Below are 24,553 nucleotides of genomic sequence, written 5' to 3'. Positions count from 1 at the left end.
ATGATGTTCGCTCCATGATAATTGATCATTATCATTGCTTAATTTGTTTCAATAGAAAACCTTATGTAAAGATGGTTTTCAACATTTTCCTATGTTCAGTAATATCGAAAGAAAAAAAAAAGGGTCAAAGAAAAATTTTCTCTTAACTTCCCTTATTTAGTTTGGCATGATATAGAGTTGTTTTACGCTCTATCTCACCCGAAACTAAATAAAGAAAATAACTTTATTTCACCCAAAACTAAATAAAGAAAGTTAAGAGATAGTTTTTTAACTCATTACCAAACATAGAAATCTACGATAGTTTTTTTTAAAAAATATTTTTTGAAAAACAATTCATATTTAAAAAAAAAAATTAATATCAAAACAAACGTATAAGTGAAGTTTGAATCTCATATCTTATTCGATTGGGTTATCTAGCTAGGGCCCATCTAAACATACCTTATACTACTAAAAATTATTAAGATTTTGACACTGTATACCATTCCATCCACAAAAAAAGTTCCAGCAAAAAGAAAATTTGATCTGTTTATCATCACCACAGGTTCCACATATTGAGATTAATATTCATAGGGCAGTGAGCTTATACCAAAAAAAAAAAAAAAAAAAAAAAAAACCCGGAAATGAGGGATTGTTTGAGATTTACTAATTTTGTTAAAGTTGAAAATTTTTTATTGAAAGTATTATAAATAAAAGTAAAAATTTAGATAATATACTATAATAAAACTTATGAATAATATTAAAAAGTGTAATAAAACTTATAAATAATAATAAAAATATGCTAAATAATAAAATGACACAGTTTTTAATTTGGAGCGAGACCGACGTGAGTCCTGGTCAGCCTTTGTAAATTCAGCAAAACTTTAGGACCATTTCCATACCATCCAGATTAAAGTCAAGGGCATTCTCGACTTTTAAGTATTAAAGTAACCCGTCACGTGACAATTCCCACGTGTCACACATCCCAACAAACGATGTCCAACTCTTTGGGACCCCACGTGTCATTTCCTACCTTATCTTGCCAGTACGTGCCTCATCGATCCACTTGCCACGTCACTGTTTACAATCAGATCTTGATCTAGATCGACGGCCACAGATCCATCTCTTTTTCCTCAGACTTGCTCGACCTTTAACGCTCGTCGTTATAAATATCACCCTCGTTCACCAGCTTTTTCTTCCTCTTGTAATCGGAGGTCCCTCCCTCAATCTCTCTCTCTCTTTTTCTCTCTGTCTTAAGGTACGCGGTCTTTACTAACGTGCGCTTCTTCTTTTTCGGCTAAAGTGCGCCATGGGACTACTCGACCAGCTCTGGGACGACACCGTTGCGGGACCTCGGCCGGAGAGCGGACTCGGAAAGCTCCGGAAGCAATCGACCTTCTCGTTCCGATCGAGCTCCGGCAAGGGTACGCTGCGTTTTTGGCTTTTGCTAACTTAAGCCGGCGGCGCATTTTAGTGGAAAACTATATAACTTTATATGTATATATATAATATCTTTTCTCTACCAATCGAACCAAGTCAAAATGATAAAAAGAAACAGAGAAACTGAAACTATTCTAATCGGACGGCTCAGATATTTTGGGCCCACTTCAATCAAATCAGACGGCCAAAAATGATCATTTTAGGCTCTGAATCTTATATATATCCAGCGCATATTAGCGTTAACGGCGCATTTTAGCGCAAGAAATAAACGGCTTAGATTAATTTGGGTGGAGGATCATACGGTGGATGTTTATTTGTTTATTTAATTGTTTTTTTTTTTTTTGGGGTTATCTATTTAAATTATGTATTATTGATGGGTGGTTGATGATCATGATCAGAATCAGATGGCGGGAGCGTGAGATCGTACGGTGAGGATTCGACGGAGGAGGCGGTGAGAGTTACACGCAGCATCATGATAATAAAACCACCCGGTTACCAAAACGGGTCGCCTCCGATTTCTCCCGCCGGGTCCACCCCTCCGGTTTCTCCTTTCTCCCCTGGTGAGCACTAGCTTTCTCCTCTTTTTGGTGTGAAATGACAAATATGCCCATGGGTTATATTTTCTAGAAATATCATTGAGGGCATTTTCGTCTTTTGGGGGGTAGGGGGTGTTTGCTTAGTCAATTGAATAATGATGATGATAATTAGAAAGTGTTAGGTGGGGTGAGGACCGTGTGGTTAGGTTAGGAAGGGTGTGGGGGTAAAAAGACATATATGTCCTTGTCAACTTACAATTATGCATGGGGTAGGTATTATCATTAACTAGGGTTAGATGTATGTAACTAAGTATGGCAACATTTGGATATTATTTATAAGATGGGGTAGTAGATTATTAAGTTGCCCTACTTGGAAGGGAACTATTATTCAATGGAGTCCACTTCTATTATGGACACATCAGTCTCATCTTCCCATGCAGTGCATTTGTCACATCATAGCGGATTTTAAAATTTTTATTAGTAAGTTACACATGCATCTATTAAGTGAAATTTTAATATGGGACCAATGGAAATTTTAATATGGGGACCAATGGAGGAGGTGGTGTCATGTTGCCCTTGTTGTGTGAATGTTGTTAACTAGGTGAAGGTGTTAACTAGGTGAAGTTCATTAATATCTACTATAGGGGTTTTATCTTTGTAGATCTAGGATTTTATTGGTGCTAATTAGACATTCATTGGATTCTTTTAGCTGTTTTAGATATTCATTAGATTGTCCTAATTAGTAAATTTTTTATGTGTCATTTATGCATATATAGATTATGAGGTAATAATTGATGATGTCCCATGAAATTGCATATTATGAAGCTGCCATGTTTTGGCATTATATGTAAGAGAACTGAGCTGTTGACTTAAGCTAATAACCTAATGAGTAATAACACAAAGGTCTAACTGTATATGGATGCTACAGCATAGTTTCATAACATGTTATATCATAATTAAATTCTTGTTGTTACCTTGTTGTTTAGTTGGTTACCCATTTTATAATCTAGTAGCTACGATGTTAATATTACATTTTGGATCACATGCCACACATTTCCTCCATATGATCAGCACTGAAATGTTACTGATGGGTATTTTCTAGGAGGTAGAGACTCCTTTCGATTTCGAAGGAGGTCAACATCGGACGCATACGAGAAAACAAGCGAGGTTAGACCCAGGAGTGCTGCTTCTCCTTACGACGTGTGAGATATGAGCCTCTTTTAGCGCGCGATGGGGATGAGAAAAAATGTTTGCACTTTTGTGTTCGTCAATGTTATCTAAGTGTGTATGCGGTTGTTTATCTAGTTTTGTAGATTTTCTATGTAGCCAATGGGTGTCTCTTGGTCTATGTGAGACTATGCAGTTTGTAGCTAGGTTGTGATCATGTACCGGTTGTAGCATAATGCACTTTGCTATCTGTATATATATAAAGCTAGCCTTCCACAGTTCTGTTCTGTTTGAGGTTTGTTATGTGTGATTTTGTTTTATGGAATAAGAAAGCAAAAAATCTCTCCTCCTTTCTCTCTCCTTGCTGTGTCTATTTGGAGCAGCATGTTAATGGCTTGGATTCTAGGATGGATAATGTTTGCTGGAGGTAGAACAATGAAAGCTTGCTTTGGTTGTAGTTAGGATGTGCCCATCAAAATCGTGGGGGTTGGAATGTTGGGGAATCTCTTACAGGGGTCAAGGTTTTGAATTATGGTAATGGCTGTTTTATTATTTTAAATCATGGGTTTTGGTGGGTGTAGTGAATCTTTGAGGGAACTTGTTTGCAAAAGTGGACATTATGATTGGAATCTATGCTGCATGTCCACTAGATTGCTTGTTAAAGCGGGCCATAGTTTTAATCGAAAGTATTAGCAACAGGACAAGTTAAGGAGACAACTAGGCTCGTAAATGAGTCGAGCTTTGGCGAGTAGTGCGTGTTTGAGTTTAGCTCGTCAATAAAAATCATATACTCAAACTTGACTCGAGTTTAAGAAAAGTCTAAAAACAATATTTGAACTTGAATTTGTGAGAATGTCAAAAAGCTTGAGTTTGTCTCAACTCGACTAGCTTGATTAATTAGTCAAGTCAAGCTCGAGCTTAATATTAAGCTCAAGCTCGAGCTTAATATTAAGCTCAAACTCGAGCTCAAGTTAAGCTTTTTAGCTTGGGATTTACAAAAATTGCATCATCAAATGCTTATATCACCAAAAATCAAGTAAAAAATAAAAATAATATACTCATTTTATCATGCTTCTAATTCTACCGATGATAAGAAATTATTCAAATTATAATTTTACATAATTAAATCCATCCATTTATCATTCATTGTCTATATCTTGAGTAATTATTCAAAATATAATTTTTACATCCACATTTATCATCTATGTAACTATAATCTTCACAAATTTAAATAAATTAACATTCCAAAACATATATAAATAAACAAGTTATAAATTAACATTCTAAAACATATGTGTAATGTCATAATAATGAGTTTATTAAGTAAATATATATCAAGCTATAAATGAGTCTAAACTTGGCATGTTTTGTATCGAGCCTTATTGTTCATGAATAATTTTTTTTTTCTTGGGCTTGGCTTGTTTATCAAATAAGCCTAAAACTAAGGCTCAATTTTAGCTTATTTATAAACAAATGAACATGAATGAGCTTTTAATCGAGTCCAACCCAAGTTGTTCATGAACGGCTTGGTTCGTTTACGGCCCTAGATACAATTTTGGTAACTCTAATGTGATCAGTATAAGTTTAAGGATATGACTTTGTGGTAACTCTAAAATATGATTAGTTGTGAGTGGCAATGAAAAAATGATGGTTCATGTTGTTTATTATTCATAGTCGATTATTTCAATTAGTTGTGGTAAATTGTGTAATTCCTTATAACTAGTTGTGGTAAATCATGTAAATATTAAAGAATTATGTTTACTTAAATTTCAATTTTCCACATGAATCTCACATATATACAACCATTAAAAAAAAAAATACTGTATTATGTGTGCACTAAACTATGTGACATGACAAGTCTATAAATACAACTTTTTTGCTAAACTCTAATATGATCGATCATAAGTGGTGGGGAAAAAGTGATAGATTCATATTATCCATTACTCCCAGTCGAGCATTTTAACAAGTTGTGATAAATTGTATAATTTTATAAGAATTATATATAAGATGAGTATCCAATGTCACACTAGTTTATTTTAATCTTAATTTTACCATAAATATAATTTTACCTAAAAAGTGTATTATGTAACGAGTAATGCTACAGCCACAAACTATTTTACAAATTATTGATGTGACAAATTCTTATTAATTCTAATATAGATTCACTAGTTTATAAAAATGTTGTAAAATAATTTTTGTATGTAGCATTACTCTTATGTAACATGTGTACTCTCACATTATGCACCCCATGTATCATGTGTAAACTTTGAAGGACTTTCCGTTAATTCCGTTGTAAGTTGAAACTTGTCAAAGGCTCATTTAACCCCTTGGTGAAGCTTGCTTTTACTTTGGAAGGAACTTTCTTGTAGTGTAAACAAACGCATGTCATAGGCCCAAGTCAATTTACATGGAAAACTGGTTCTCAGGTGGGAAATTATGAACAACATAATCAGTAACTCTTTACTTGTCTTTGATTCTCATCTAAAAGTAAACAGCAACACTATGGTCAAAAATAGTTGACCAATCATTGTGTGAGTAGTAGGGCCCATTAATTACTTGCTTTGATAAATTATTACTCAAGAATATGATTGCTGGGCCTGCCACTAAGAATGCAGCTCCAATTAAATATGGTGTCATAATCATGGAATCGACCTAGCATTAGCAAGTTGCATATGTTGTCCATATCAATTTCATTGTGGAATTTTCTTTCACTTTGATTATTTATTATTTTAAGTTGGAACTTCTAGGAGTTTCAGAATAGGTCTAACTTATAATTTAGACTAAAAACCCATTTGTTAAAAATAAAAATGGCGATGTGTGGTTGCTCAAGTATTGAATAAATTTTAGTTGAAAAAAAATGAAAGATCGAGACTGCGTGCTTAACTATATATTTTTGTTGAGTTTCCATCCTTTTGATCGTCACCATTGTTTGTTTGATTGAAAATTTTCACTTTGATAATATGTCTTGCTCGCTTTGAGTTGGTATCGATGATGTTATATGATTTCGTGTTTAAAAAATGTGGCTCCAAGAATGCCTTAGTGAGGGAACTTTGTCAAGGAGTAATTGCTTAATGCAGGTTTGATGATCGAGACAATACGTGACATGTGAAATTTAAATTTTTTTCGAAATTAAGTAATTTTGATTACATATTACTTGCAGGTATGGTTTAGTGGTAGAAAGTACTCGTGACTCATTAGCTTACGATTTGATTTTGAGGTTGTGGGTTCGAGTAATGATAACTAGCAAGTCCTACTATTGCACAGGTAGTCCCATGTCATTCATGAGTAAGGTTTAAGTTGGTCAGGGGCAATGATCACACATTCACACCTACAAGCTTCCTTTGACTATATTACCTAAGAGTTTGTTTGGTTGGAGCAGCGGAAAAGTGGGAAGATAAAAAATTAAGAGATGATAGAAAAGGAAGAGGATATAAGAGATTTTGTTTTCTCCCATTTATGTTTGGTTGGGAGGATGGAAAATTGGAGAGATGAAAAACTTATATGTTTGGTTGAAAAGAAAAATAAGAGAATGGAAAATGAAGTTGATATAAATTTAAAATTTATGTCCACCATTTAATGAAACAAAAAAGAAACACATTTTTTTTTTAATTAAAAAAATTGTGCATGGACACTTCCAAAAATAAATAAATAAATAAATAACACAAGCTAAAGGAGGATGAGCGCATGCGCACACACACATAAAAAAAAAAACACACACACACACACTACCGAGAAGTACAAAAAAAGTTTAAAAAAACAAAAAAAAAAAAAACAAAGAAGTAGTAAAAAAGAATAAAGGGGAAAAAAAAAAAAGCAAAAAAGGGGAAACTTGAGAAGAGAGTCACATAAACAAAAATCAAAGAAAAAAGAAAACTGGCAAGAACAACGGCACCAAAAAAAAAATGGCAAGAACGATGTCCATGTGCAAGTGCACATGGGCATTTTGGTCAACTCACACCTTGAGCTTTTCTCCCCCGAATTTTCTCTCCATTTTGGGGAGAAAACATTTTGGTAGGTCCAAGGAGAAAACACCCGGGCCTACCACTTTTCTTTTCCGTCTTCCCTCCTAACCAAACAACCACAAAAAATGCTATCTTTTCACTTTTCTTCCCTCAATTTTCCATCCTCTTAAAAATCCTTCTAAACAAATACACCTTAAAGGTAAGGATTCAAACTCTGGACGTAACCCTGCAACTCGAATAATTTCCCCTTTAGATCTCTATGCACTTTGTCCATGGAAAAATGTCAATTAAATTACAAAGCTCTTGACTACACTACTTCAATGTAAGACATATAACCATAAAGAAAAAAAAGTTTGATGTTATTTTAAGCAACTTGCATGAAAGATAAAAACATTGGAAGAAAACTTATTTGCATTATGTAACTAGACAACTAAAATAAGGATTAAAAAAAAAAATTATTGCAAGGATAAACAAGTAGAATGGGTTTTAGATATGTTTTTCTTTTAAAATGCAAGCCTTACTTATCCTTGAGGCTCGATAGTTTTTAGTAGTAGTTATAGATTATGTGTACGTCATGTTTGTCTCATTTTTTGAGACACATGTCTCGATGTGTTATCACCCTTCCTTTGAATTTTAGGATAGTTACCCAATTAAATTCTAACCTACTTTTATTTTAATTTTTGCTTCTTTTTAATTACTTACTTAGTAGACATATGGTGGTCATGTAATTTTTCCTCGTGTCTCATGCTTATTGTTAAACTAATTTAATACTATATATATATAAACATATATATATAAAAGAAAAAAAAAAAAAAAAAGAAGAAGAAAGAAGCATTGCCCTACAATTAAGGTTGTTTTGCCATGTAGAAAAGAAAAGAAAAAATCTAAAAATCTACCATGCTTACAATTAAAAAGCGAAACATTATACTGTTTCTTTATTTTATAATAATTCGAACAACTTTGAGTTTACTTCCATCACCAATATGATTGATAATGAGGAAGAGATATTAAAATTTCTCAGCCACTTATATATGTGTGTGTTTTTATCATTTTCAGCTACAATTTCTCTCCACTTGTTTGAATATTTAAATATAAGAAATATTTTATTAAATTGTTATTATAATCTTTTCCCATATGCATAGTAATTTTTTTTATTACATGCATTGTATGTGAAAGATTTGAGTGCTTCTTCTGCCCTAATAATAATAATTTTGTTTGTCTTTTTTATTCTTTTTCCCACATAATACATGAACCATCTTTTTGAACTTAATCACTAGGGAAATTCTATGGCAACTTTGTATTAATTTTTTTTTTCCATCACAATAACATGTTTCTTCTTTATTTTTTTTCTGTAGCGTTACAAAATGGTGCATTGAAATATGAACAACTATGAGTTTACCTCAGTCACCAATATGATTGATAATGAGGAAGAGATATTTAAATTTCTCAGCCACTTATATATGTGCATATTTTTAATCATTTTTATCCACAATTTCTCTCCACTTGTTTGAATATTTAAATATAAGAAATATTTTATTAAATTGTTAATATAATCTTTTCCCATATGCATAGTATTTTTTTGATTACATGCATTGTATGTGAAAGATTTGAGTGCTTCTTCTACCCTAATAATAATAATTATATTTGTCTTTTTTATTCTTTTTCCCTCATAATACATGAACCATGTTTTTGACCTTAATCACTAGGGAAATTCTATGGCAACTTTGTATTAAATTTATTTTTCCATCACAATAACATGTTTCTTTTTTATTTTTTTCCGTAGAGTTATGAAATGGTGCATTGAAACTCTTATTCTTCATTATTTTAAACAGAGTTTTATTTTCAAAAGTTTGGTACTTCAATGACAATGCCTTTATGAGGAGAATTAAGATTCAAAATTTTCATCATCTATTTGTTAAAACTATCAAATTATCAAAGAAGAAGAATAAATTCTATCTTGTATAAAAAATTAAAAAAAAAAAAAAAAGAAGAAGAAGAAGAATAATAAATTATGTTAATTGTCCTATAAATAATGAATGAAGGAGAGAGCAAAGTTACACATATGACCTTTTTCTCCTTTGCCCTTATAAATATTGTCTTCGCAAACACATATTTTGTGACACTTTTTCATTGTTGCATTGCAACAGATGCTATTTAAGACGCCTTTTCTCCTATGATTTTTTAATTGGAGTTTTAAAAACGCATGTTTTAAAAATGCTAGCTTTTAAAATGCACATTTTGAAATAACTTATCCAATCAGGTCCCAAATATGTGAACGCTTAACAACTAATGAGTCCATAATTGTTTTAAGTTTTTTTTTTTTTTTTAGTGGCAACGTCTATAACTCTTCAAATTAGGTGATAGAATAAACATATTTTGTCTCATTTTGAATATTTTACTTTATATTTCAAATAAAATAAACCGACATCCAATCACACTTCAAATAACTCCAAAACTTGCTTATAATCTATAGTAATGCTATTAATAAGTTGGGGTATGTGACACAAATGGGTCCCAACTCTAATTCCTATCCTTATGCCCATTTGAATTATTGGGTTCCTAAAAAAGGCATAGTGGCATACAAATGTAGTCATCCATATTTGGATTGCAGCCTAATAGAATGGTTGTTCCACATGTTGGTACAACATTTTGACCAAGAAATAAACACATCATTAGTAAAACGAAAGTTTGATTATTGGCATTTTTTATTTTTAGTCATGAATTGTCTGAATAGTGCAACCAATTGGAGCCATCACTTCCTATCAAAAAATCAAATAATATCAATCAACCACAAAACTTTTGACATTGCAAAGTTGTGTTATAATAATCAATGATGTGGCTCTTCCTTGAATTAGTTGTTTATTCTTAGGGATAAAACTTGTAATTTTTATCTCCTCTTAAGGATTCATACATGCCCATTAGGTCAATTCACAAAATTAGACTTTAACAAAAATGAAAACGACAAAATTAGACAATTATCACTCTCAACGTAGACTTTGTCAATTTAGAACCTAACAAAAAAAGGGTAAAAGGGGCCCAGTGAAGGTGGTTTTCCTACATTAATGTAACCATAGTAGTATCATATTGGTTGGATTAAGTGAGCCATAGTTATCTCATATCCACTAGAGTATCAATGGGTACTAAGTTAGTGTTTTACCAATAATCCATAAGTGCTTTCCATTCCGTGAGTCGAACTTAGGACCTAGTGCCCACCACACCAGTTAGAAGTAAGTTCACTAACCATTGATCCATCACCCAGCTTGATGGTTAAACAAGTTTTTTCACACTAAGAAGTCCATAATCGCCTATATTGCTTGAAGGGGGGCTTATTTACTAGCAATATTCATTACCTAAAAGAATTTTCTTCTTGGACAGGACAAAAGATTTGTATATATGTGTGTGAGATAATGTCCTGAGTAGAAATAACCTTGTAACTCAATTGATATTTGTTGATAATATCATGAGATATTTAAGATTTAATACTTTAAATCCCCCTTTTATCTAATTATCATATTATAAAATAAAATAAAAAAGTAGTATCATGACAAGAGGATGTGGTTGTGTTTTACCTATAAAATAAAAAAAAAAGTAGTATTTCACTCTCAAAGTAAGAGTCATAGGCCCACAGTGATAGGCACAGTAGAGAAAGCCACCTTAATTTAGTCAAGCAAGCAATTTAAATAAGGATTATGAATGGGCCCTTTTCTTGGCCTTACCCATTCGAATGACTATTCAAATAAAGTCAAGCTCATTGATCTAATCATAAAGATAAAATAATTGTACTTTGTGTTATGTGAATATATTATGTATATATTGGCAAATCATCCATAATTTAATCTTACCTTTACCAAAGCTCAGACCCAGGAGTCCTGCTTCTCCTTACTACGTGTGAGATATGAGCCTCTTTTCGCGCGCAATGGGGATGAGAAAAAATGTTTGCACTTTTGTGTTCGTCAATGTTATCTAAGGGTGCGTTTGTTTTGGCTAAAAAGGGTTTCAGGAAACCACTTTACACCCCTCTGTGTGTTTGGTAAACATAGAAAATTCGGTCAAATGGAAATTAGTTTCCGTGTTGACCGTAAAATAACCCTCATTTGGCGTAAAACCATTTCAGCTTCTATTTTACCTTCAAATCAATTACAACCCAGGAAAATAGAAGAGAGAGAGAGAGAGAGAAACAGCAAGGAGATCGCACCAGAAGCACCGTCTCATCGCACCCAGCACCAGCCCCAACCCCAGATCGCATCGATCTCGTCGCACCCCAGCACCGGCGAGATCACACTGCCTGAAGCACTGGCGAGATCGCATCCCAACACTAGCGAGATCGCACCCCAACATCGGCGAAAAACGCACCCATAGTCGCGGTTGGAAGCTCATCGGCGCTGCCATCGAGATCGTCACCACCCAAGCCTGATCCACCCAAAACTGATCTCGTCCTCGACCCACCCAAGACCGAGCTCATTCTCAACACACCAATCTTGTTCTCCCTCTTGCTCAACATCGCCGATCTGGCCGCCACCGACCACCAGCCCACTTCACTCCACCCCCAAACCCACCCGATCTGGCCGCTGTCGTCCTCCACGGAACTTTGATCTCTCTCTGGCCGCCACCGATCTATCTCTCTTTCCTTCAATCTGTCGCTCTTTCTCCCTCCAATCTCACTTTCTTCCTCTGCTCAATGTTTTTATTTTAATTTTTGATTGTGTTAAGCGTATATATTGAAATTTTTTGTAATAAAATTTGTTTGGATGCTAAGAGAAAATGTGAAAAATTTGTAGGAAAATAGCATTTTTAAAATGTTAGCAAACACTGAAAATCATTTTCCAGACTATTTTCCATTGCATAACCAAACACCCGGATTTTATTTTCTTTATGGAAATTCACATTGAACCAAACGCACCCTAAGTATGTATGCGGCTGTGCGGTTGTTTATCTAGTTTTGTAGATTTCCTATGTAGCCAATGGGTGTCACTTGGTCAATGTGAGACCATGCAGTTTGTCGCTAGGTTGTGATCATGTACCGGTTGTAGCATAATACACTTTGCTATCTGTATATATATAAAGCTAGCCTTCCATAGTTCTGTTCTGTTTGAGGTTTGTTATGTGTGATTTTGTTTTATGGAATAAGAAAGCAAAAAATCTCTCCTCCTTTCTCTCTCCTTGCTGTGTCTATTTGGAGCAGCATGTTAATGGCTTGGATTCAATGGTGGATAATGTTTGCTGGAGGTAGAACAATGAAAGCTTGCCTTGGTTGTAGTTAGAATGTGCCCATCAAAATCGTGGGGGTGAAACGTTGGGGAATCTCTTTCAGGGGTCAAGGTTTTGTATCATTGTAATGGCTGTTTTATTATTTTAAATCATGGGTTTTGGTGGGCGTAGTGAATCTTTGAGGGATCCTTTTTGCAAAAGTGGACATTATGAATGGAATCTATGCTGCATGTCTACTAGATTACTTGGTAACTCTAATGTGATTGGTCTAAGTTTAAGGATATGACCTTGGTAACTCTAAAATATGATTAGTTGTGAGTGGTAATGAAAAAATGATGACTCATGTCTATTTTTCACCGTCGATCATTTCAATTAATTGTGATAAATCGTGTAATTTCTTACAACTAATTGTGGTAAATCATGTAAATCTTAAAGAATTATAGGTTACTTAAATTTCAATTTTATGTACGGATCTCACATATATACAACCATTAAAAAAAATGCCGTATTATGTGTACATTGTACTATGCAACATGACAAGTCTATAAATACAACTTTTGTGCTAAATTCTAATATGATCGATCATGAGTGGTAGAGAAAAAGTGATAGATTCATATTATCCATTAATCATAGTCAAGCATTTCAACAAGTTGTAATAAATTCTATAATTTTAAAAAATTATTTATAAGATGAGTATGCAATGTTACACTAGTTTACTTTAATCTTAATTTTACCCTAAATATAATCAGATCTTCTAGATTTCCTTCGATACTCTACCAATAAATTTATTTAAATCCTAACCACTCTTTTATGATTTAAGGGTTTAGATTCTGTCATGTCAGTATTCCATTAACAATACTCTTAAAATAATAAAATAATGTTGCAAACAAAACAATTTAGATTATTGTTAGCGTTTTCTCAAAAAAAAATTATTGTTAGCGAAATGCTGATATGGTAAAATCTAAACCCTTAAATCATTAAAGAATGATTAATATTTAAGAAAATATATTTGGTAGTTACTCAATGAAATCTAGAAGATCTTAATCCTATAATTTTACCTAAAAGGTGTATTATGTAACATGTGTACTCTCACATATATATATATATATATATATATATATATATGCACCCCATGTATCATGTGTAAACTGTGAAGGACTTTCCGTCAATTCCGTCGTAAGTTGAAACTTGTCAAAGGCTCATCTAACCCCTTGGTGAAACTTGCTTTCACTTTGGGAGGAACTTTCTTGTGGTGTAAACAAACCTATGTCATAGGCCCAAGTCAATTTACTTGGAAAACTGGTTCTCAGGTGGGAAATTATGTACAACATAATCAGTCACTATTTACTTGTCTTTGATTCTCATCTAAAAGCAAACAGCAATTCTATGGCCAAAAATAGTTGACCAATCATTGTGTGAGTATGGGACCCAATAATTACTTTTTTGATAGATTATTACACAAGAATCTGATTGCTTGGGCCTGCCACTAACAATGCAACTTCAATTAAATTAATAGGGTGTCTTAATCATGGAATCGACCCGGCATTAGCATGTTGCATATGTTGTCCATATCAATTTCATTGTGGAATCTATCTAATCTTTCGGTCACTTTGATTATTTATTATTTTAAGTTGGAACTTCTAGGAGTTTCTGAATTGGTCTAACTTATACTTCAGACTAAAAACCCATTTGTTAAAAATAAAAATGGCGATATGTGGTTGCTCAAGTATTGAATAAATTTTAGTTGAAATAAAATGAAAGATCGAGACTGCATGCTTAATACTATATATATTTGTTGAGTTTCCATCGTTTTGATCGTCACCATTGTTTGTTTGACTGAAAATTTTCACTTTGATGATATGTCTTGCTCGCTTTGAGTTGGTATCGATGATGTTATATGATTTCGTGTTTAAAAAATGTGGCTCCAAGAATGCCTTAGTGAGGAAACTTTGTCAAGCAGTAATTGCTTAATGCAGGTTTGATTATCGAGACAAGACGTGACATGTGAAATTTAATTTTTTTTTGAAATTAAGTCATTTTGATTACATATTACTTGCAGAAATAGCTTAATGGTAGGAAATATGCGTGACTCGTTAGCTTATGATTTTGAGATCGTGGGTTCAAGTAATGATAACTAGCAAGTTCTACTATTACACAGGTAGTCTCAGGTCATTCATGAGTAAGGTTCAAATTGGTTAGGGGCAATGATCACACATTCACACCTACAAGTTTCCTTTGACTATATTACCTAAGGGTTTGTTTGGTTAGAGAAGTAGAAAAGTGGGAGGATAGAAAATAGGGAGAGGATAGAAGAGATTTAGTTTTCTCCCATTTGTGTTTGGTTGTGATGATAGAAAATTGAAGAAATGAAAAACTGATTTGTTTGGTTGAGAAGAAAAATGAGAGGATGAAAAATGAAGTTGATATAAATTTATAATTTATGTCCATCATTAAATAAAACAAAAAAGAAACACATTTTTTTTTATTAAAAAAATTGTGCATGGACACTTCAAAAAAAAAAAAAAATAAATAAATAACACAAGCCAAAGGAAGATGAGCGTACCCCCCCCCCCCAAATAAAAAAAAAACTAAGAAGTACAAAAAAAGTCAAAAAAAAAAAAAAGTAGTGAAAAAGAATATAGGAAAAAAAAAAGGGAAACTTGAGAAGAGAGAGTCACAAAAACAAAAATCAAAGAAAAAAGAAAGCTAGCAAGAACAATGCCAAAAAAAAAAAAAAAAAGAAGAATAAGAAGAAGAAGAAGAAGAAGCAAGAACGATGCCCATGTGCAAGTGCACATGGGCATTTTGGTCAGTGCCTCACACCTTGAGCTTTTCTCCCCCCAATTTTCTTCCTATTTTGGGGAGAAAGCATTTTGGTGGGTCCAAGGAGAAAACATCCGGGCCTACCACTTTTTTTCCCTCTTTCCTCCCAACCAAACAACTACTAAAAATGCTATCTTTCCACTTTTCTTCCCTCAATTTTCCATTCTCCTTAAAATCCCTTCAAACAAACACACTTTAAAGGTAAGGATTCAAACTCTAGATGTAACCTTGCAACTTGAACCATTTCCCCTTTAGACCTTTAAGCACTTTGTACATGGAAAAATGTCAATTAAGTTACAAAACTCTTGACTACACTACTTCAATTTAAGACATATAACCATAAAGAAAAAAAGTTTGATGTTATTTTAAGCTACTTGCATGAAAGATAAAAACATTGGAAGAAAACTTATTTACATTATGTAACTAGACAACTAAATATAAGGACTAAAAAAAATATATTGCAAGGATAAACAAGTAGAATGAGTTTTTGATGTGTTTTGCTTTTAAAATGCAAGCCTTACTTATCCTTGAGGCTCGATAGTTTTTAGTAGTAGTTATAAACTATGTGTACGTCATGTTTGTCTCATTTTTGAGACACATGTCTCGATGTGTTATCACCCTTCCTTTGAATTTTAGGATAGTTGCCCAATTAAATTCTAACCTACTTTTATTTTAATTTCTAGTTCTTTGTAATTACTTACTTAGTAGATATATGGTGGTCATGTAATTTCATACATGTTAATTATGCACCATATTCACATAAGAAACATTATAATCCCCTCGTGTCACATGCTTGTTGTTAAACTAATTTAATACTGTATATAAAAAAAATAAGCATTGCTTTACAATTAAGGTTGTTCTGCCACGTAGGGAAAAAAAAAGAGAAAAAAAGCCATCTAAAAATCTGCCATGCTTACAATTAAAAAGTGAAACATTATATTGTTTCATTATTTTATAATAATACGAACCACTATGAGTTTACTTCAATCACCAATATGATTGATAATAACGAAGAGATATTAAAATTTCTCAGCCACTTATATATATGTGTGTGTTTTTTTTATCCTTTTCAACCACAATTTCTCTCTACTAGTTTGAATATTTAAATATAAGAAATATTTTATTAAATTGTTATTATAATCTTTTCCCATATGCATAGTATTTTATTTTATTTTATTATATGCATTGTATGTGAAAGATTTGAGTACTTCTTCTACCCTAATAATAATAATTATGTTTGTCTTCTTTATTCTTTTTATTCTTTTTCCCTCATTATACATTAACCATCTTTTTGACCTTAATCACTAGGGAAATTCTATGGCAACTATGTATCGAATTTTTTTTCCCCCATCACAATAACATGTTTCTTCTTTATTTTTTCCTAGAGTTATGAAATGGTGCATTGAAATACAAACAACTATGAGATTACTTCCGTCACCAATATGATTTATAATGAGGAAGAGATATTAAAATTTCTTAGCCACTTTTATATATGCGTGTGTTTTTTATCCTTTTCGGCCACAATTTCTTGCCATTTGTTTGAATATTTAAATATAAGAAATATTTTCCCATCAAAGAAAAAAAGAAAGAAATATTTTATTAAATTGTTGTTATAATCTTTTCCCATATGCGTAGTAATTATTTATTTATTTATTACATGCATTATATGTGAAAGATTTGAGTGCTCCTTCTACCCTAATGATAATAATAATAATTTTGTTTGTCTTTTTTATTCTTTTTCCCTCATAATACATGAACCATGTTTTTGACCTTAATCACTAATAATCCATAGGTGCTTTCCATTCCGTGAGTCAGACTTAGGACCTAGCGCCCACCACACCAGTTAGAAGTAAGTTCACTAACCATTGATCCATCACCCAGCTTGATAGTTAAACAATTTTTTTCACACTAAGAAGTCCACAATCGCCAATATTGCTTGAAGGGGGGCTTATTTACTAGCATTAATCATTACCCTAAAAGAATTTTCCTCTTAGACAGGATAAAAGATTTGTATATATATATATATATATGTGTGTGTGTGTATGATAATACAATGAGTAGCAAGAACCTTATAACTTAATTGACATTTGTTGATAAAGTCATGAGATATTTAAGATTTTTAATACTTTAAATCCCCTTCTTATCTAATTATCATATTATATAATAATAAAAAAGTAGTATCATGAGTAGAGGCTTTGGTTGTGTTTCACTGACAAAATCCATATAACAAATGGTAAAATATCATTTTCGTTCCTAAACTTTCACAAAAGTTCGTTTTTCGTCCATAAACTTTGTAAAATGTTCTACTTTTCATCGTTTTGTTTATATTCGTTAGTTTATGTCTTATGTGACTTAATAGAGTGATGATGTGATATTTGACCTGAATTAAACTAATTTATTTTTTAATTTATAAACACGTGTCACCCAATGATTGGCACGCATGGATTAAAATTTTCAATGAGACAAAATTACCCCCACACCCACACACAACCCAATTCAAACGACGAACCTTAGGTCCCCCAACGCCATAGTCCCACTGGCCTCAATCGGCGACCCCAACCTGCGATGAAGAGTTCAAAGGCAGACTTCCTCTGTTGTTGAAGATAACGGGTATTGAAGCAACATAAAGAGTTTGAGTGTTCTTGCTATAAACAGAAGAGAAGACTTTCGAATAAGAAAATGAATTTGTCTTCATGGGTTTACTCAACAATTCTTCACTAGAATATCTTGTACTGGTAGTGGTGTAGTAAACCTTTATTAGATTTCAATAGAAAATGTTTCTGGAAGGAGATTATTGAAAGTCAAGATGATGATGATGATGAGGTAATAAGGATATATATATATATATATATATTTTTTTTTTTTTGATGTTTTTGAGCAAGATGATATTACAACTATGGCGTTGGGGACCTGGGTTTCATCTTTTCAGATTTGGGGATTTTGGAGATTGGGTTGTTTGGATCGGGCTGTTTGGGTGTGAGGGTAATTTTGTCTCACTGAAAATTTTAATCCATGTGTGCCAATCATTGTGTGACACGCGTTTATAATTTAGAAAATAATTTAGTTTAGTCTAAGTCAGATATCACATCAACATTCTGTTAAGTCACGTAGGACATAAATTAACAGGTATAGACAAAAAGACGAAAGGTAAAACGTCTTGCAAAATTTAGGGACGAATGACAAACTTTTAAAAATTTAGACACAAAAAACAAACTCTTATAAAAGTTTAGGAACGAAAATGATATTTTATCCTTTACCAAACAGGTATAATATTTCACTCTCAAAGCAAGAGTCATAGGCCCACAGTGATAGGCACAGTAGAGAAAGCCACCTTAAATTATTCAAGCAAGCAATTTGAATAAGGATTATGAATGGTCCCTTTTCTCGGCCTTACCCATTCAATTGACTATTCAAATAAAGTCAAGCTCATTGATCTGATCATAAAGATAAAATAACTGTACTTTGTTTTATGTGAATATATTATGTATATGTTGGCAAATTTGATCCACACTTTAACCTTACCTTTTCCAAAGTTTATTGAATTTAGGAATTTGAATTAAATCCTTTGTAGGCTTGTAGCCCGGGTTAAATTAAATTTGAATTTCTACTCTCAGGATCGCTATAGCCTATACTTAAATATTTTAAGTGTGTATGTTGGTTAGATCAAGTTACACATGATTTTCTTTCTTAAAAAAAAGTTACACATGATATAACTATTTATTAATGTTATACTACTGAAAAACTTTTATTATATTAATATTTGAAAATCCCATTGTAGGATTTCACATTCTCCTAGATGTTGTCATGCATGTCAAAAATCATATTAATGGGAAGTTATTTATTATTTGAACTATAAACTCATATTTTATATATAATTTAGAAGTGAAAAAAAAAAAAAAACTTGAAATTCTATATTTTTTAGATGAAATAGTTATTAATTTCCAATCATCTTAGTATTTTGTAGAAATGATTGACACAAGGAGATGAGATAATCTAATATAAAGTTTTTAAGTGGTGTAATTTTAACTTAATCCCTCTCAAGCTTGTAAAATTTTTAAGATCATGTATTACATTTTCTTTTTATACTCTCAATACTTGTAAGATTATAAGATCTTAAAGATCAATAGCCATCTCATTTATAAAATTTTAAAATTTCAAGTTTTTTGTACATATAAAACTATGTATAAAAAGATGAGTTTATAAATAGAATTGTAAACAAAATTATGAGGAAATTTGGCGTGTGCATGGAGAACATAAAAAACATGTAATGAAGTGATATATTCAAAATATTAACTTGAATTTCACCTATCTATCTACAGTCTACACACACATGACATACCTTAATAGTATGCCTGTGCAATACACAACTCAATTAAGAATAGAAAATATTTCAATATTATTGATTAATAAAATAAATAGTAAAAAAAACATTAATCTACTTTACGAATAAGTCCAATTTGTTTAATAGAAAAACCAAAGATTATAATAAAATGGGACCAATGGCAGAAGAAGTCCAACAATATGAAAAAAAAAATTAGTGAAATAAAGACCATTAGGCCAGAATGACAGGGATAATGGCCAATAGGCTCACAAAAATAATAAGTGGCCAGGAAGAAAGCAAATGGGTTGAGGAAGCCCAATAAATAAAGTAGTAAGCCCATGAGAATTGTAAGAGATAAAGAGAAAGTAAAATGGGCCGGGGAAGCCCAATAAAGGAATTAGTAAATTCATAAGGTTGGCACAAAGGCCAATATGCCCGAAAGGTAAGGATGTGGTAATTGGGCCGGGAAAGTCCAAAGGATTTAGCAAAAACTCATGGGGGTGAAAGAGGTAAGGAAGAATGAAATGGGCCGAGGATGCCCGAGGAATGAAATGGGCCAAGGAAGCCCAAGGCACGAAATAGGCTGGCCTAGTAGGAATGTTGGCAAGTAAAGCTCAAAGGAAGAAAGGAATGTAAGAAACAAATTGGCAAGAGCTTCGGCCTATAAGCCCAGAAGTAACAACAAGATAAAAGGATAAGTGACATCATAACAAGAGCAGTGCAGTGGCATGACAGGAGCTTCAACCAGCCTATGGACGCAGGATGAAAGGGGACATGGGCCAAGTAGAAGGGAGAAAGCCCCCATGTATCATTCACACCACAAGAGTTAAACAAATACCAAAGCGTGCAGCAGAATCAGACAAATGCAGAGCTAATGGCAAATGCGTGAAGGCTAGAAAAATAATGGATTCATATGGAAGTGAAGCATGCACATAAGGCTCAAGCACCACCTACCTGTACCCAGCCAATACAGGGGAGGTGAGCCACAAGTTAGAGGTATGAAAGGTTGTAGTCTAGCCGTGGGGAGAAGGGGGAGCTTGTTTTGGGGTTCCCACTTAAGCACTTTTGGGAGAAATGTCATACTGGGACGACATCTTACCCAAAAGAAGTAAACATGAGTTGGAATCATTAAATGCATGTCATAAAGGTTGATAAGGGAATGGCATAACCGTTATTTAGATGAGAGTGTTAAGGGAGGTAAGAGACAAAACAAAATCACTTTTGTGTTTTGTTTTGTCTAGGAATGAGGGGTGGCCCCTCCAACACAGTGTAGTGGTGGTGGCTAGGCAGCTGGCAGGCCAGTGGACAGTCTTGGAAGGACGTCCACAATAAGCCAAAAGTGGTTAAGGGGTAAAAATGGTAAATCCTATTACGACAAACATTATAAAAGGCTATAGTTGTGAATAGTGAGGGAAGGAACAATGGAAAACAGAAACAGAGAGATCAAAAGAAAGAAAAGAAAACAAAGTAAGCAAAGAAGAAAAGGAAAAAGAACATAGAAATCCAAAAGAGAGGGAAGAAACATGAGTGGTAGGAGCAAAAGCATGCATCAACAGACTATCCATTTTTCTCCCTCTTAATAGCCTACTCTCTAATGAACTAAGAATTCGAGATTAAGCCATCTAGGTCATTTTTTCAAAGTGTGTAACTTTTACGGCAAGAGCTCCCTTTGAGATTACTCACATTGGAGATTGGTTCCCTCTTTGGACTTGTATCTGCCAAAGAGCTAAATCCATTCTTTTGACAGATGAATCTTCTTTTTTTGTTTTGGTTGATCAATGACTAACTTATTATCTTACTGCTAAGCTTGTCGTTGTGACCTTGTTATTCGTAATCACACTACCCTATCCTCTTTTGTTGTATTATTGTTATAAGTAGAAATGTTTTAGTTATGCTGCTGCATCGTGCTTCCTGCTATAACAACTGCAACAGTCTTTCCTGCCGTGAGCACGTGGTACATTCAAGGTTCCTGCCATGACGTATCTATACAGGGATGGCCCAACTTGCGAACAAGCTGGCTTAAGGTGTGTTTCAGTTAGGCCAGTCTTGACTCTTCTACTCCAAAATCATGGGTCATGGTACAATAGGGGAGATTCAGCCCAAAATTCAAAAAATGCCCACCACAAGTGTAAGACACAATTTGTAGTAGATAATATATGAAATAATATGGAATGAATTTATATCATATTATTTTTTCTAAAAAGACTATGTTGGTGACAATAACTAAATAACAAATATTAGAGAAAAGGTTTTATACTTTCACATGGAATATATATGTTCGTATGTGTTTGTTAAGTTGAATCACAATTTATGTGAAGAAATTGTTAATTGAAAAATTAAAATTTCATGGTCAGAATTAAAACTGTTTAAAATTTATGGTTTTATTTGGAAACATCAAAAGTTTTTAAAGAATTACATAATTTACCAAAATTTTAATGAAGTTTAGGGCATGTTTGGTACATTGAATGATGATTACAACAGAAATTGTAATTTTTATTACTAGGAATAAAATGTATTGTAATGAAATAATCAAACAAATTCATAAGTTTAGATGTGAGTTGTAACATTAAAATAAAATTTAAAATTTATTTTAGGAAATATCTTACTCATTCAATTATATTTCCTTAAAAAATTATATTTTTTTAAAAAAATTAATAGAGAGATGAGTTGTTTTTTATTTTTATAATTGTTGTGTATATGGAAAAATTGTTTATTTTGAAATATATTGATTTTAGAAAATATTGCACCCACTAAGTAATAGCTATGACAACATTTTTAGAGAAGAATAGTTTAAAGAATAACTATACATAATGAATGACTATTCCTTATCATAAAAACATGATCAAACTAAAGAATGAATAAACTATAGGAATAATTATTACATTATATTACCTGTTACAGTCTACCAAACACTCTTAGTCACTTGCTAACCACAAATTTTAAGAACCCAACTTTTATATACAATATATAATGCATGAGAATATAATATTTCATATATTAAATTTTCACAAATTTTGTGAAGTTTAGTCACAATTTGTGTACATTTATTTTACAATTAAAAACAACTTATTGAAAATATGAATTAAAAAGATTAAAGATTTTATGGCTTGAATTAAAATTGTTTAAAATTTATGGTTTAGTTTGAAACAATCAAAAATTATTGGAGAATTATATAATTTACTAAAATCTTTAAATGAAGTTTAGTCACTTTGCGCAACGACAAATTTTAAGACCCAAATTTTTTATACAATATATTATATATGAGATATTATATAAATATAATATTTCATATATTACATACATCCATTAAAATTCATTCAATAACTGATATTTTAATATGGGACCAATGGAAGAGGTGGTGGTTGAACCAAAGAGTAAAGACTATTTATTGACCTTGTCCTTGTGATGAGTGTCATGTTGTCCTTGTGGTGTGAATGTTGTTAGACTTAAAAAGCATTTTGTTTAGCTTGTATCACTATTTGAAACACAAAATCGAAATATAATATGATTTTAGATACGATAGAACATTGAAGAAGAATACATGTGAATGACGCTGATTGATCTGTCAAGAGTCTATAATTGATTTCATAGTTTATCTCTTACTTTAATGACCTTACTCTTACAAGAGGTGGAGGTGTTAACTAGGTGAAGCTCAATAATATCTACTATAGGGGTTTATCTTTGTAGATGTAGGATTTTATTGGTGCTAATTAGACATTCATTGGATTCTTTTAGCTATTTTAGATATTCATTAGATTGTCTTATGAAGTAAATTTTTTATCATTTAGGTTATAAGGTAATAATTGATGATGTCCGTGAAATTGCATATTATTAGGCTGCCATGTTTAGGCACTATATGTAAGAAAACTTAGCTGTTGACTTAAGCTAATAACCTAATACCACACGGGATATGGCTTGATGGTAGGAGTTCTCGTCCTGCACTCAAAGAGAAACGGTTCGAGTGATAGCCTCAGCAAAGTCTAGGTGGTACACGTGGTATTATCCATTGTCGTCACGTGACGTGGTGGGGTCGATGAGCCCACATCGGAAACCCCTATTTTTATTGAGAAAAAAAAAAAAAAAAAAAAAAACCTAATGAGTAATAACACAAACTTCTAACTGTATATAGATGCTTCAGCATAGTTTCATAACATGTTACATCATAATTAAATTTTTGTTGTTACCTTATTTTGAGGGAGTTTGGATTTGAATTATAAGTGGTTGCGTTTGCGTTTTCTGACCCTTTTTTTTTTTTTGTTCCAGCCGCACTATTTGATTCTGTCAACTGTGAACAATGCACGGATGTACTGTTCACGAATCCACAAATTCCACTTTTCAGTTACTTTTTCATTAAAAATGGGTCCTATAACATTATTTACACATTTAAAAATTATTTTGCTACAGTGTTTTCAGTTTTCAGTTTCAGCAAAATAAGTTCTATCCAAACAGATCCTTTGTTTAGTTGGTTACCCATTTAATAATCTAGTATCCACAACGTTAATATTACATTTTGGGATCACATGCCACACATTTCCTCCATACGAGCAGCACTGAAATGTTACTGATGGGTTTTTTTCTAGGAGGTAGAGACTCCTTTCGATTTCGAAGGAGGTCAACATCGGACGCATACGAGAAAACCAGCGAGGTTAGACCCAGGAGTGCTGCTTCTCCTTACGACGTGTGAGATATGAGCCTCTTTTCGTGCGCAATGGGGATGAGAAAAATGTTTGCACTTTTGTGTTCGTCAATGTTCTAAGTATGTATGCGGCTGTGCGGTTGTTTATCTAGTTTTGTAGATATTCTATGTAGCCAATGGGTGTCTCTTGGTCTATGTGAGACCATACAGTTTGTAGCTAGGTTGTGATCATGTACCTGTTGTAGCATAATGCACTTTGCTATCTGTATATATATAAAGCTAGCCTTCCTCAGTTCTGTTCTGCTCGAGGTTTGTTATGCGTGATTTTGGTTTATGGAATAAGAAAGCAAAAAATCTCTCCTCTCTCTCTCCTTGTTGTGTCTATTTGGAGCAGCATGTTAATGGCTTGGATTCTATGGTGGATAATGTTTGCTGGAGGTAGAACAATGAAAGCTTGCTTTGGTTGTAGTTAGAATGTGCCCAT

General features: G+C 32.7%; 1 protein-coding gene across 5 annotated transcripts; it reads left to right on the top strand.

The window, feature by feature from the left end:
• Nucleotides 1-1,156: 1,156 nt before the first annotated feature.
• Nucleotides 1,157-24,171, top strand: LOC126716922 (dormancy-associated protein homolog 3). 5 transcript variants are annotated; one of them, XM_050417972.1, is made up of 4 exons: nt 1,157-1,400; nt 1,815-1,976; nt 3,055-3,119; nt 24,079-24,171. In XM_050417972.1, exons 1-4 carry the CDS (start codon nt 1,286-1,288, stop codon nt 24,115-24,117), a joined length of 381 nt encoding a protein of 126 aa, XP_050273929.1. In that variant the 5' UTR covers nt 1,157-1,285; the 3' UTR covers nt 24,118-24,171. The 5 variants fall into 5 exon arrangements, with proteins under 5 accessions (XP_050273929.1, XP_050273932.1, XP_050273931.1 ...); XM_050417975.1 differs by lacking the exon at nt 3,055-3,119 and having other exon boundaries at nt 24,021-24,171; XM_050417974.1 differs by lacking the exon at nt 3,055-3,119 and having other exon boundaries at nt 24,014-24,171.
• The last annotated feature ends 382 nt before the right edge of the window (nt 24,172-24,553 follow it).

Source organism: Quercus robur, chromosome 3, assembly GCF_932294415.1.
Source record: "Quercus robur chromosome 3, dhQueRobu3.1, whole genome shotgun sequence".
NCBI lineage: Eukaryota > Viridiplantae > Streptophyta > Magnoliopsida > Fagales > Fagaceae > Quercus > Quercus robur.
Note: the sequence above shows the minus strand (reverse complement) of the source record. Positions and strands in the feature narration are given on the sequence as shown.